Consider the following 13,703-nt stretch of genomic DNA (forward strand, 5'->3'; position numbering starts at 1 on the left):
CACCCCCTGCTAAAACATATGTGTTACGGTTTTACACCCCCTGCTAAAACATATGTGTTACGGCTTTACACCCCCTGCTAAAACATATGTGTTACGGTTTTACACCCCCTGCTAAAACATATGTGTTACGGTTTTACACCCCCTGCTAAAACATATGTGTTACGGTTTTACACCCCCTGCTAAAACATATGTGTTACGGTTTTACACCCCCTGCTAAAACATATGTGTTACGGTTTCACACCCCCTGCTAAAACATATGTGTTATGGTTTTACACCCCCTGCTAAAACATATGTGTTACGGTTTTACACCCCCTGCTAAAACATATGTGTTACGGCTTTACACCCCCTGCTAAAACATATGTGTTACGGCTTTACACCCCCTGCTAAAACATATGTGTTACGGCTTTACACCCCCTGCTAAAACATATGTGTTACGGCTTTACACCCCCTGCTAAAACATATGTGTTATGGCTTTACACCCCCTGCTAAAACATATGTGTTACGGCTTTACACCCCCTGCTAAAACATATGTGTTACGGCTTTACACCCCCTGCTAAAACGTATGTGTTATGGCTTTACACCCCCTGCTAAAACATATGTGTTACGGCTTTACACCCCCTGCTAAAACATATGTGTTACGGTTTTACACCCCCTGCTAAAACATATGTGTTATGGCTTTACACCCCCTGCTAAAACATATGTGTTACGGTTTTACACCCCCTGCTAAAACATATGTGTTACGGCTTTACACCCCCTGCTAAAACATATGTGTTACGGCTTTACACCCCCTGCTAAAACATATGTGTTACGGCTTTACACCCCCTGCTAAAACATATGTGTTACGGCTTTACACCCCCTGCTATATTGTGGATAAAGAGTTACTTGTCTAACAGAACACAGAGGGTGTTTTTTAATGGAAGCCTCTCAAATATAATCCAGTTAGAATCAGGAACTCCCCAGGGTAGCCGTTTGGGCCCCTTTTTTCAATTTTTACTAACGACATGCCACTGACTTTGAGTAAAGCCAGTGTGTCTATGCATGCGGATGACTCAACACTAAACACATCAGCTACTACAGCAACTGAAATGACTGCAACACTTAACAAAGAGCTGCAGTTAGTTTCAGAATGGGTGGCAAGGAATAAGTTGGTCCTAAATATTTCTAAAACTCAAAGCATTGTATTTGGGATAAAACATTCACTAAACCCTAAACCTCAACGAAATCTTGTAATAAATAATGTGGAAATTGAGTTGGTGAAGTTGAGATGACTATGCTTGGAGTAACCCTGGATTGTAAACTGTCATGGTCAAAACATATTGATACAGTAGTAGCTAAGATAGGGAGAAGTCTGTATATAATAACGCGATGCTCTGCCTTGTTAACAACACTATCAACAAGGCAGGTCCTACAGACCCTAGTTTCTACCTTCTTAACAACACTATCAACAAGGCAGGTCCTACAGACCCTAGCTCTACCTTCTTAACAACTCTATCAACAAGGTAGGTCCTACAGACCCTAGTTTCTACCTTCTTAACAACTCTATCAACAAGTCAGGTCCTACAGACCCTAGTTTCTACCTTCTTAACAACTCTATCTAGTTTAGTCGCACCAGGACTACTGTTCAGTCATTTGGTCAGATGCCACAAAAAAGGACTTAGGAAAATTGCAATTGTCTCAGAACAAGGCAGCACGGCTGGCCCTTGGATGTACACAGAGAGCTAATATGAATAATATGCATGTCAATCTCCCCTGGCTCAAAGTGGAGGAGAGATTGACTTCATCACTACTTTTATTTATGAGAGGTATTGACATGTTCAATGCACCGAGCTGTCTGTCTATACTACTGGCACACAGCTCGGACACCCATGCATATGCCACAAGAGGTCTCTTCACAGTCCCCAAGTCCAGAACAGACTATGGGAGGCACACATTGCTATATAGAGCCATGACTACTTGGAACTCTATTCCACATCAAGTAACTGACGCAAAAAAACAGATTAAAAAACACCTTATGGAACAGTGGGGACTGTGAAGCAACACAAACAGGCCCATACACATACTCACACACACACACTATACTACATACACATGGATTTAGTACTGTAGATATGTGGTAGTGGTGGAGTTGGGGCCTGAGGGCACACAGTGTGCTGTGAATGTACTGTAATTTTGAAAAAATTGTATAAACTGCCCTAATTTCGCTGGACCCCAGAAAGAGTTGCTGCTGCTTTGGCAGCAGCTAATGGGGATCCATAGTAAATACAATGGATCCCCTGTCTTAAGGTCTTACATCGGCTAGAGCGTGATCACACAGTCGTCCGGAACAGCTGATGCTCTCATGCATGCTTCAGTGTTGCTTACCTCGAAGCGAGCATATAAGTAGTTTAGCTCGTCTGGAAGGCTTGTGACACTGGGCTGCTCGCAGTTGTGCTTCCCTTTGTTGTCTGTAATCGTTTGCCAGCCCTGCCGCATCCGACGAGCGTCGGAGCAGGTGTAGTATGATTCAATCTTAGCCCTGTATTGACGCTTTGCCTGTTTGATTGTTCGTCGCAGGGCATAGTGGGATTTCTTGTAAGCTTCCGGGTTAGAGTCCCGCACCTTGCCTGTAATCCATGGCTTCTGGTTGGGGTATGTACGTACAGTCACTGTGGGGACGACGTCCTCAATGCACTTATTGATGAAGCCAGCGACTGATGTGGTGTACTCCTCGATGCCATCGGAAGAATGCCGGAACATATTCCAGTCTGTGACAGCAAAACAGTCCTGTAGTTTAGCATCTTCATCTGACTGCTTTTTTTTAAAGACCTAGTCACTGGTGCTTCCTGCTTGTATTTTTACTTGTAAGCAGGAATCAGGAGGATAGAATTACGGTCAGATTTGCCAAATGGAGGGCGAGGGAGAGCTTTGTAGTCGTCTCTGTGTGTGGAGTGGTCCAGAGTTTTCTTCTTCTCCTGGTTGCACATTTAACATGCTGGTAGAAATGAGGTAAAAATGGATTTAAGTTTCCCTGCATTAAAATCCCCGGCCACTAGGAGCGGCGTCTTAGTGCCAGCATCGGTTTGTGGTGGTAAATAGACAGCTTTGAAAAATATTGATGAAAGCTCTCTTGGTAAATAGTGTGGTGTACAGTGTGGTCTTATCATGAAATACTCTACCTCAGGCGAGCAAAACCTCGAGACTTCCTTAATATTAGATTTCGTGCACCAGCTGTTGTTTACAAATATACACAGACCGCCACCCCTCGTCTTACGGAGCCAGCTGTTCTATCTTGCTGATGCAGCGTAAACCCCGCCAGCTGTATGTTATCCATGTTGTCTTTCAGCCAAGACTTGGAGAAACATAAGATATTCGTTTTTAATGTCCCGATGGTAGGATATTCGTGATTGTAGTTCATCTATTTTTTGTTATCCAATGATTGTACGTTGGCTAATAGGACTGATGGTAGAGTCAGGTTACCAACTCACTGTCGGATCCTTACAAGGCACCCCGAACTACTTCCCTGATATCTCCGTCTCTTTCTCCTGCGAATGACGAGGATGAGGGCCTTGACGGGTGTCCGACTCGTTAAAGAAAAAAAATCTTTGTCCAGTACGGGGCGAGTAATCGCTGTCCTGCTATCCAGAAGCTATTTTATGTCATAAGAGATGATGGCAGAAACATTATCGCACAAAATAATTGATAAATAACGCGAAAAAAAACACACATTGGCACAATTGGTTAAGAGCCTGTAAAACGGCTGCCATCTCCACCGGCGCCCCCAGTTAGAGCAGTTTTCCCCCAGTTAGAGCAGTTTTCCCCCAGTTAGAGCAGTTTTCCCCCAGTTAGAGCAGTTTTCCCCCAGTTAGAGCAGTTTTCCCCCAGTTAGAGCAGTTTTCCCCCAGTTAGAGCAGTTTTCCCCCAGTTAAAGCATTTTTTCCTGTGTTGTGCCCAGGGACTGTACTCTAATCAGTTAGTTGTGTTAATTTATCGGAGAGAGCTTTTTAAGGAGCTCCTATTCATTTTAATTGCTAATCGGGTTTGGAGAGGCTGCCTCTGCCAGGGAGAAGTTGGCACTCGATGATGGCCAGAGACTCAGGCTGTGTGTGTGTCTTTCTGGGGCCTTGTTTGTGTATACAAGTGTTAAAGTGTGTGTGTGTTGGTAAATGTGTGTGTGTGTGTGTGTGTGTTATAGCTTAAATCACAGAGCCCCCCTGGTTCTGCTTTACAGACATGCACTCCTGTATATTACCATTGGGCCTAGGCCCAAAAAGCCTGCTCTTTATCCACTGATTCCCCCATAGGGCCTCTTTAAGCGCTCCGTCTGATGGCTAGACTAGCTGGACCCTTTAAAGAGCCACAGAACACGCTGATTGCCATGTCTGTTTTTCTGTTGCTCATTAGAAATACGAGATTTCAGTCTTGGAAGTGTGTTTCCTGACTGAGTCAGCATTTGGTTAATGTTTGTACCCCATGAGCCGATTTCGCTTCTTAAAATCCCCAGAATTAATCTAAGATAAGATAATAATCTGTAATTTATTGATGTTTTTGCTGAGGATGTTTTAGTTGATCAATTTTACATCTAAAAAGGTGTTTGGTGCAGTATTTCTGTAGTAAAACAATGAGCAAAGTGTTGTCTTATGTAAACAAATTCGGAGCTGCTGGGCAGGTCTGTCTCACTGTTTATGCTATTGGATTGATAACAATCGCTGCAGCTGTTCACCCCATGTTAGTTGTGGCTAGGCTAGGCTAGGCTAGCTGGGCCCTGTAAACGCTCCATATTCGGCGCATGTGACAAGCTAAATTTGATTTGATCTGGTGGCAAGGCTAGCTGGGCACTTTAAGCGCTTCGTCTGGTGGCAAGGCTAGGCTAGCTGGGCACTTTAAGTGCTTCGTCTAGTGGCTAGGCTAGGCTAGCTGGGCACTTTAAGCGCTTCGTCTGGTGGCTAGGCTAGGCTAGCTGGGCACTTTAAGCGCTTCGTCTGGTGGCTAGGCTAGGCTAGCTCGGCACTTTAAGCGCTTCGTCTGGTGGCTAGGCTAGCTGGGCCCTTTAAGCGCTTTGTCTGGTGGCTTGGCTGGCTACACTGGCTAGGCTAGGAGGAGTAAAGCAGTGTGAGGGATGCTGAGCCCTATCTATGGAGTGTGAAGGGAATGAAAGTATGGCATGGTGTGAATAGGAATGGATCTCTTGTCTCAGTACATGGAGCTGTGAGGGTTCAGTACGTGCCACTCTGGGCCTGGCCCCATCCCTGCTAGGGTGAGGTACGTCAAGGACCCTATTTATTTTTTAAATCACAATAAATAAGATGACATGGACAAGTGGGGAAGAAAGAGGGCCAAGGTGAGAAGGGGAGACTTCCAGACTGACCTGAAGGCTGGACTGTGGTCAGCAAGAAGACCTCTGACCACACAACCTTGGCGGATGGACTGTTCTGTCCAGACCTGACTGAAACCTGGGCAGATGGACTGTTCTGTCCAGACCTGACTGAAACCTGGGCAGATGGACTGTTCTGTCCAGACCTGACTGAAACCAGGGCGGATGGACTGTTCTGTCCAGACCTGACTGAAACCAGGGCGGATGGACTGTTCTGTCCAGACCTGATTGAAACCTGGGCAGATGGACTGTTCTGTCTGAAACCTGGGCTAATGGACTGTTCTGTCCAGACCTGACTGAAACCTGGGCAGATGGACTGTTCTGTCCAGACCTGACTGAAACCAGGACAGATGGACACATCTCTCACAGCTGGCCGCGACCTGGAGACCCATGGGGCAGCGCACAATTGGCCCAGCGTTGTCCAGTTTAGGGGAGGGTTTGGCCGGCCGGGATGTCCTTCTCCCATCGCGCTCTAGCGACTCCTGTGGCGGCCCGGGCGCATTCACTCTGTGGCGGCCCGGGCGCATGGTCGCCAGGTGTACGGCGTTTCCTCCGACACATTGGTGCGGCTGGCTCCCGGTTTAAGCAGGCATTGTGTCAAGAAGCAGAGCGGCTTGGCGGGGTCGTGTTTCGGAGGACTCACGGCTCTCGTCCTTCGTCCGAGTCCGTACAGGAGTTGCAGCGATGGGACAAGACTGTAAACTACCAATTGGAAACCACGAAATTGGGGAGAAAAAGGGGTAAAAAAATATATAAAATACTTAACACATTCTTATTTACAATGACGGCCTACCCTGTCCAAACACGGACAACGCTGGGCCAATTGTGCTCCGCCCTATGAGATTCCCAATAACAACCAGTTGTGATACAGACCAGGATCGAACCAGCGTCTGTAGTGACACCTCTAGCACTGATATGCAGTGTCTTAGACCTCTGCTCCACTCGGGAGCCCACTGAGATGCAGGACCTTAGACCGCTGCTCCACTCTGGAGCCCACTGAGATGCAGTGCCTTAGACCGCTGCTCCACTCTGGAGCCCACTGAGATGCAGTGCCTTAGACCACTGCTCCACTCTGGAGCCCACTGAGATGCAGTGCCTTAAACCGCTGCTCCACTCTGGAGCCCACTGAGATGCAGTGCCTTAGACCGCTGCTCCACTCTGGAGCCCACTGAGATGCAGTGCCTTAAACCGCTGCTCCACTCTGGAGCCCACTGAGATGCAGTGCCTTAGACCACTGCTCCACTCGGGAGCCCACTGAGATGCAGTGCCTTAGACCTCTGCTCCACTCTGGAGCCCACTGAGATGCAGTGCCTTAGACCTCTGCTCCACTCTGGAGCCCACTGAGATGCAGTGTCTTAGACCTCTGCTCCACTCGGGAGCCCACTGAGATGCAGTGTCTTAGACCACTGCTCCACTCGGTAGCCCACTGAGATGCAGTGCCTTAGACCTCTGCTCCACTCGGGGGCCCACTGAGATGCAGGACCTTAGACCGCTGATCCACTCGGTAGCCCACTGAGATGCAGTGTCTTAGACCTCTGCTCCACTCGGGAGCCCACTGAGATGCAGTTTCTTAGACCTCTGCTCCACTCGGGAGCCCACTGAGATGCAGTTTCTTAGACCTCTGCTCCACTCGGGAGCCTTAATGTTGTCTAGTTTTCCGTGTTCCATTTTGTTGGTCTAACTTTGTGCACTTGTTTTATCCTGACTTTATACGCCTTTAAATCTTTCCTTTGCATCGTTTCCACTTCGTCATTGACGTTTAGGAAGGTGACGCATTCCGATTCACTCAGAACAGTAGCAGGTTAACCTTCCTGAATTTACTACTGTGATTGTTATGACGTAAAACCCACGTGTGTTATTGGGTTATGACACGGCATCTGCATGATTGATGGATAGTGGAAAAAACTAATCTGCGGAGGCCTTTATCCAATAGAACAAGGGCTTTCTTTTGACTAAACTGTTTTGTGAGACCGCTTCCCACTCGCCTGCTTTTAATGGCATCATAAATAGCGCTCCTATCTTTTGAAAGTGCCTAAAATGAAGTGCTCCAAGCGGTGCTAGTAAATAAGTGTGCTATTGGCCCTAACAATCCGATAAATGCGACGTGACGCTTTTAGGATAACGAATCAGGTGTTTGTGTCCCAGAGTCAACTGGAGAGAGCCTACTGATATTTGTTTTACTTCTGCTGAGGCGGGCGCTTTGTTGTCACTGTGTCTGCAGATGTATTATTTCTTCACTTATATAACTAATATCTCACTTTCTCTCCCCCTCCCCCCCTCTCTCTCTCCCCCTCTCTCTCTCTCCCCCTCCCTCCCTCTCTCTCCCCCTCCGTCTCTCTCCCCCTCCCCCCCTCTCTCTCTCCCCCTCTCTCTCTCTCCCCCTCCCTCCCTCTCTCTCCCCCTCCCCCTCTCTCCCCTCTCTCCCCCTCCCTCTCTCTCCCCCTCCCCCTCTCTCCCCCTCCCTCTCTCTCCCCCTCTCTCTGTCTCTCTCCCCCTCTCTCTGTCTCTCTCCCCCTCTCTTTGTCTCTCTCCCCCTCTCTCCCCCTCTGTCTCTCCCCCTCCCCCTCTGTCACTCTCTCTGTCCCACCGCTCCGTCTCTCTCTCTCTCTCCCCCCTCCCTCTCTCTCCCCCTCCATCTCTCTCTCTCTCCCCTCCCCCCCTCTCTCTCTCTCCCCACCCCCCTCTCTCTCTCCCCCTCCATCTCTCTCTCTCTCCCCTCCCCCCTCTCTCTCTCCCCCTCCATCTCTCTCTCTCTCCCCTCCCCCCTCTCTCTCTCCCCCTCCGTCTCTCTCCCCCCTCCCCTCTCTCTCTCTCTCTCCCCTCCCTCTGTCTCTCTCTCTCCGTCTCTGTCTCTCTCTCTCTCTCCCCCTCGGTCTCTGTCTCTCTCTCTCTGTCCCACCCCTCCGTCTCTCTCTCTCTCCCCCCTCCCTCTCTCTCCCCCTCCATCTCTCTCTCTCCCCCCTCCATCCCTCTCTCTCCCCCCTCCTCTCTCTCCCCCCTCCTCCCTCTCTCTTCCCCTCTCTCTCTCTCTCTCTCTCTCCCCCTGTCTCTCTCCCTGTCTCTCTCTCTCTCTCCCCCCTCTGTCTCTCTCTCTCTCTCTCTCTCCCCCTCCGTCTCTGTCCCTCTCTCTCCTGTTTTTTTTCCTACAGAAATGCTGTCCATGGTTTTTCTCTCATCCCAGTGGACAGCCTGAAGGTGACCATGAAGGAGATCCTGCAGAAGGCACTGAAGAAGAGGAAAGGCTCTCAGAAAGGCTCTGGTATGGGTGGCGTAGATGCTTTATTACATGCTTATGGAAATCCTATTAACCCCATTGTGAAGCACCCAAACAATGAAAGTAGCATGTGTTCGTAAGTAGTGTGCTTCATATATTTGAGTGTGCGCCAAGTGTGTGTACTTGAATTTGCGTCTGCCCTCCCCTTATTGTGTTGCTGTCTTCACACAAAGCATTTCCACAACCCCCACCCCTCCAGAAAAACCATCAGGGTACGATCTCTGATAGCGCTGCCACACAGTGTTTAATTTGTCATGCCCAGATCACCTGGGGATCTGATAGCAACTGAGGTTTTAATACAAAAGTCAGACGGAACCGATCGCCTCTCCCAACGCCAGGACACAGATTAAGCTGGGGCGGCACGGGGTGGGGCTGGCGCTCTCTCTCAACCCCCCCACCCCCGCCTCCCAACCAGTGATAAAGGCCTGAAAGGGATCATGTCGGGAAGCAACGGAGGCACAGAGCACAGTAGAGAAGACGGTGCCTACTGAGTGGAGAGGGCAGTTCCACATACTGAGTGGAGAGGGCAGTTCCACATACTGAGTGGAGAGGGCAGTTCCACATACTGAGTGGAGAGGGCAGTTCCACATACTGAGTGGAGAGAGCAGCCCACCTACTGAGTGGAGAGAGCAGCCCACATACTGAGTGGAGAGAGCAGCCCACATACTGAGTGGAGAGAGCAGCCCACATACTGAGTGGAGAGGGCAGTTCCACCTACTGAGTGGAGAGGGCAGTTCCACATACTGAGTGGAGAGAGCAGCCCACATGCTGAGTGGAGAGAGCAGCCCACATAATGAGTGGAGAGAGCAACCCACATACTGAGTGGAGAGAGCAGCCCCACCTACTGAGTGGAGAGAGCAGCCCACATACTGAGTGGAGAGAGCAGCCCACATACTGAGTGGAGAGAGCAGTTCCACCTACTGAGTGGAGAGAGCAGCCCACATACTGAGTGGAGAGAGCAGCCCACATACTGAGTGGAGAGAGCAGCCCACATACTGAGTGGAGAGAGCAGTTCCACCTACTGAGTGGAGAGAGCAGCCCACATACTGAGTGGAGAGAGCAGCCCACATACTGAGTGGAGAGGGCAGTTCCACCTACTGAGTGGAGAGGGCAGTTCCACCTACTGAGTGGAGAGGGCAGTTCCACCTACTGAGTGGAGAGAGCAGCCCACATACTGAGTGGAGAGAGCAGCCCACATACTGAGTGGAGAGGGCAGTTCCACCTACTGAGTGGAGAGGGCAGTTCCACCTACTGAGTGGAGAGAGCAGCCCACATACTGAGTGGAGAGAGCAGCCCACATACTGAGTGGAGAGAGCAGCCCACATACTGAGTGGAGAGAGCAGTTCCACCTACTGAGTGGAGAGAGCAGCCCACATACTGAGTGGAGAGAGCAGCCCACATACTGAGTGGAGAGAGCAGCCCACATACTGAGTGGAGAGAGCAGCCCACATACTGAGTGGAGAGGGCAGTTCCACCTACTGAGTGGAGAGGGCAGTTCCACCTACTGAGTGGAGAGGGCAGTTCCACCTACTGAGTGGAGAGAGCAGCCCACATACTGAGTGGAGAGAGCAGCCCACATACTGAGTGGAGAGAGCAGCCCACATACTGAGTGGAGAGAGCAGCCCACATACTGAGTGGAGAGAGCAGTTCCACCTACTGAGTGGAGAGAGCAGCCCACATACTGAGTGGAGAGAGCAGCCCACATACTGAGTGGAGAGAGCAGCCCACATACTGAGTGGAGAGAGCAGCCCACATACTGAGTGGAGAGGGCAGTTCCACCTACTGAGTGGAGAGGGCAGTTCCACCTACTGAGTGGAGAGGGCAGCCCACATACTGAGTGGAAAGAGCAGCCCACATACTGAGTGGAGAGAGCAGCCCACCTACTGATTGGAGAGGGCAGTTCCACCTACTGAGTGGAGAGGGCAGTTCCACCTACTGATTGGAGAGGGCAGTTCCACCTACTGAGTGGAGAGGGCAGTTCCACCTACTGAGTGGAGAGGGCAGTTCCACCTACTGAGTGGAGAGGGCAGTTCCACCTACTGAGTGGAGAGGGCAGTTCCACCTACTGAGTGGAGAGGGCAGTTCCACCTACTGAGTGGAGAGGGCAGTTCCACCTACTGAGTGGAGAGAGGTGTGGAAGGCAGGAGGTCTATTCTCTCGTTGACCCCCCCCCCCTCCGGCTTGTACTACAACTGGCTGTCCCTTTTTTTATCTGCCCCCACCTGATCACCAGCGTGCCCCCCCCCCACCCCCCCGTTCTAATGACCTCCTCCATCCTCCGTGGTTTGCTGTCACAACCACTGAAGACAATGTTTGATGATGATGATGATGGTGGCGATGATGGCGACGATCCCCTTAGACTGGACAAGGCCATGGCATGTCTGCCTATTCTCTTTTTTATTAGCTTGAGACCTCAGCCTACTGTCTACCAGGGTCTAGAGTGATGAAGACATTAGCAATCCCCTAACTAGCTCCCTCAAACGGAGCTAACCTCTCCACAACACTAACCTTGCCAGTGGCTTGGTCCTACCCCTTTTTGCTGTAGTGTTTGTTTTTGTTTTTTCTTCATTTTTCTTGGGGATATCGTGTACAATGTCCTTGCACCAAGACAACCATCTTGTTGTCTTTGTCTTCTCAGATCGGACCGAATTGGAGAAAAAAAAAAAGAAAAAAAAAATTGTATCCCAAAATGCAGTGCTACACAGCTATTAGTAGAAGTTAAAAGAAGAAGAAGTTTGTGTCTTGAACTTATATCCTATTATAAATGCAATTTGTGCTAAAAGCCTTCTTTAGGAATGTAATAGTATGCATAGCCTCTGGCTACTAAAAGCAGAGTTCCATTTAACTCCATGAAAATTGAATGAACCACTGTTCTCGGGACATGCTTTGCTAAGTGAGTTGAAGTGGATGTGCTTTGCCGATGACTGAATCTTTCATTTCAGCGCCCTGCTTCTAAAAAGTAGAAGAGCGTCTTGCTGTACCATTTCTACATTGATTTTTGTTTATTTAGAGTTTTTGTTGTTGATTATGAACCAATTTGTTTGTGTTAGAATTTGGACCTGAAATATGGAGAGTGAAATTCTGTTTTTGCGACACAACTTCCTTGTGTCGGCCACCTCTGTCCATAAGTGTTGTGGTGGTACAAATGTTAAAACCTTCAACCCCCTTTCATAAAAAAATAACTCCACCCTTTAGAAATGTCAAGTCCTAAGACCCCATTAGAGGTTTGATGTCTGGATATCACACCAATTCCATATACCCGTCTGAAAACATCTATCCTTTAGACTCGTAATTCGTATACAGGTTGGAAAATGGCAGATTTGGTCACTGATGAATCGCCAAAATTGGAACGCAGTGGCTGTACAGTGGCCTGCTATAAATGACGCCAGAGTTCAGGCTCTGCTCTTCACAGCTCTGTATGGGGTTTTGACTGAAAGAAGTTCTGAACCTGAGCACGGTGTGACCAAGCAGTTGCCCCGAACTCACCTGATAATTAGGCAACTTCGGCAAATGTTTTGTTGTCTGAGGGAGGGAAATGCTGTAAATTAGGCGACTCTATGTATTTTGAAAGATGAGACGTTGATTAGAATAAATATCGCTTTGATGTCATACAAACAAACCAAACACCTGTGAGTCCAAATGTGCACTTCACATTTCCATCTCATAAAACTGATGGAATATGTAGTTCAACGTTTATGATCACTATGTTAGTTATACAGTTACCAGATAACATGGTGTTATACCCTGGGTCGTTCTGAACAGAATGAGTCTGTTAGTTATACAGTTACCAGATAACATGGTGTTATACCCTGGGTCGTTCTGAACAGAATGAGTCTGTTTGATGTACAGTTACCAAATGACATGGTGTTATACCCTGGGTCGTTCTGATCAGAATGAGTCTGTTAGCTATACAGTTACCAGATGACATGGTGTTATACCCTGGGTCGTTCAGAACAGAATGAGTCTGTTTGAACAGTTACCAGATAACATGGTGTTATACCCTGGGTCGTTCTGAACAGAATGAGTCTGTTAGTTATACAGTTACCAGATGACATGGTGTTATACCCTGGGTCGTTCTGAACAGAATGAGTCTGTTAGTTATACAGTTACCAGATGACATGGTGTTATACCCTGGGTCGTTCTGAACAGAATGAGTCTGTTTGAACAGTTACCAGATAACATGGTGTTATACCCTGGGTCGTTCTGAACAGAATGAGTCTGTTAGATATACAGTTACCAGATGACATGGTGTTATACCCTGGGTCGTTCTGAACAGAATGAGTCTGTTTGTTGTACAGTTACCAGATAACATGGTGTTATACCCTGGGTCGTTCTGAACAGAATGAGTCTGTTTGATGTACAGTTACCAGATGACATGGTGTTATACCCTGGGTCGTTCTGAACAGAATGAGTCTGTTTGAACAGTTACCAGATAACATGGTGTTATACCCTGGGTCGTTCTGAACAGAATGAGTCTGTTTGATGTACAGTTACCAGATGACATGGTGTCATACCCTGGGTCGTTCTGAACAGAATGAGTCTGTTAGTTATACAGTTACCAGATGACATGGTGTTATACCCTGGGTCGTTCTGAACAGAATGAGTCTGTTTGAACAGTTACCAGATGACATGGCTTCATACCCTGGGTCGTTCTGAACAGAATGAGTCTGTTAGTTATACAGTTACCAGATGACATGGTGTGATACCCTGGGTCGTTCTGAACAGAATGAGTCTGTTTGTTATACAGTTACCAGATGACATGGTGTTATACCCTGGGTCGTTCTGAACAGAATGAGTGTTTGTTGTACAGTTACCAGATGACATGGTGTTATACCCTGGGTCGTTCTGAACAGAATGAGTGTTTGTTGTACAGTAACCAGATGACATGGTGTTATACCCTGGGTCGTTCTGAACAGAATGAGTCTGTTTGAACAGTTACCAGATGACATGGTGTTATACCCTGGGTCGTTCTGAACAGAATGAGTCTGTTTGATGAACAGTAACCAGATGACATGGTGTTATACCCTGGGTCGTTCTGAACAGAATGAGTCTGTTTGATGAACAGTAACCAGATGACAT

The 13,703-nt window shown here is 48.3% G+C and overlaps 1 protein-coding gene across 2 annotated transcripts in view; it reads left to right on the forward strand.

The window, feature by feature from the left end:
* The window catches only part of mapkap1 (MAPK associated protein 1), a 141,047-nt gene that overhangs the window by 56,446 nt on the left and 70,898 nt on the right, over positions 1 to 13,703 (forward strand). For both annotated transcript variants that reach the window (XM_036976695.2, XM_090233642.1), the window contains one exon: positions 8,500 to 8,609. In XM_036976695.2, coding sequence (XP_036832590.1) covers positions 8,500 to 8,609 — 110 coding nt within the window. The remainder of the gene's footprint in view (positions 1 to 8,499; positions 8,610 to 13,703) is intronic.

The sequence above is a fragment of the Oncorhynchus mykiss genome, chromosome 5 (genome assembly GCF_057628025.1).
Source record: "Oncorhynchus mykiss isolate SJ-2025 chromosome 5, ASM5762802v1, whole genome shotgun sequence".
Taxonomy (NCBI): domain Eukaryota; kingdom Metazoa; phylum Chordata; class Actinopteri; order Salmoniformes; family Salmonidae; genus Oncorhynchus; species Oncorhynchus mykiss.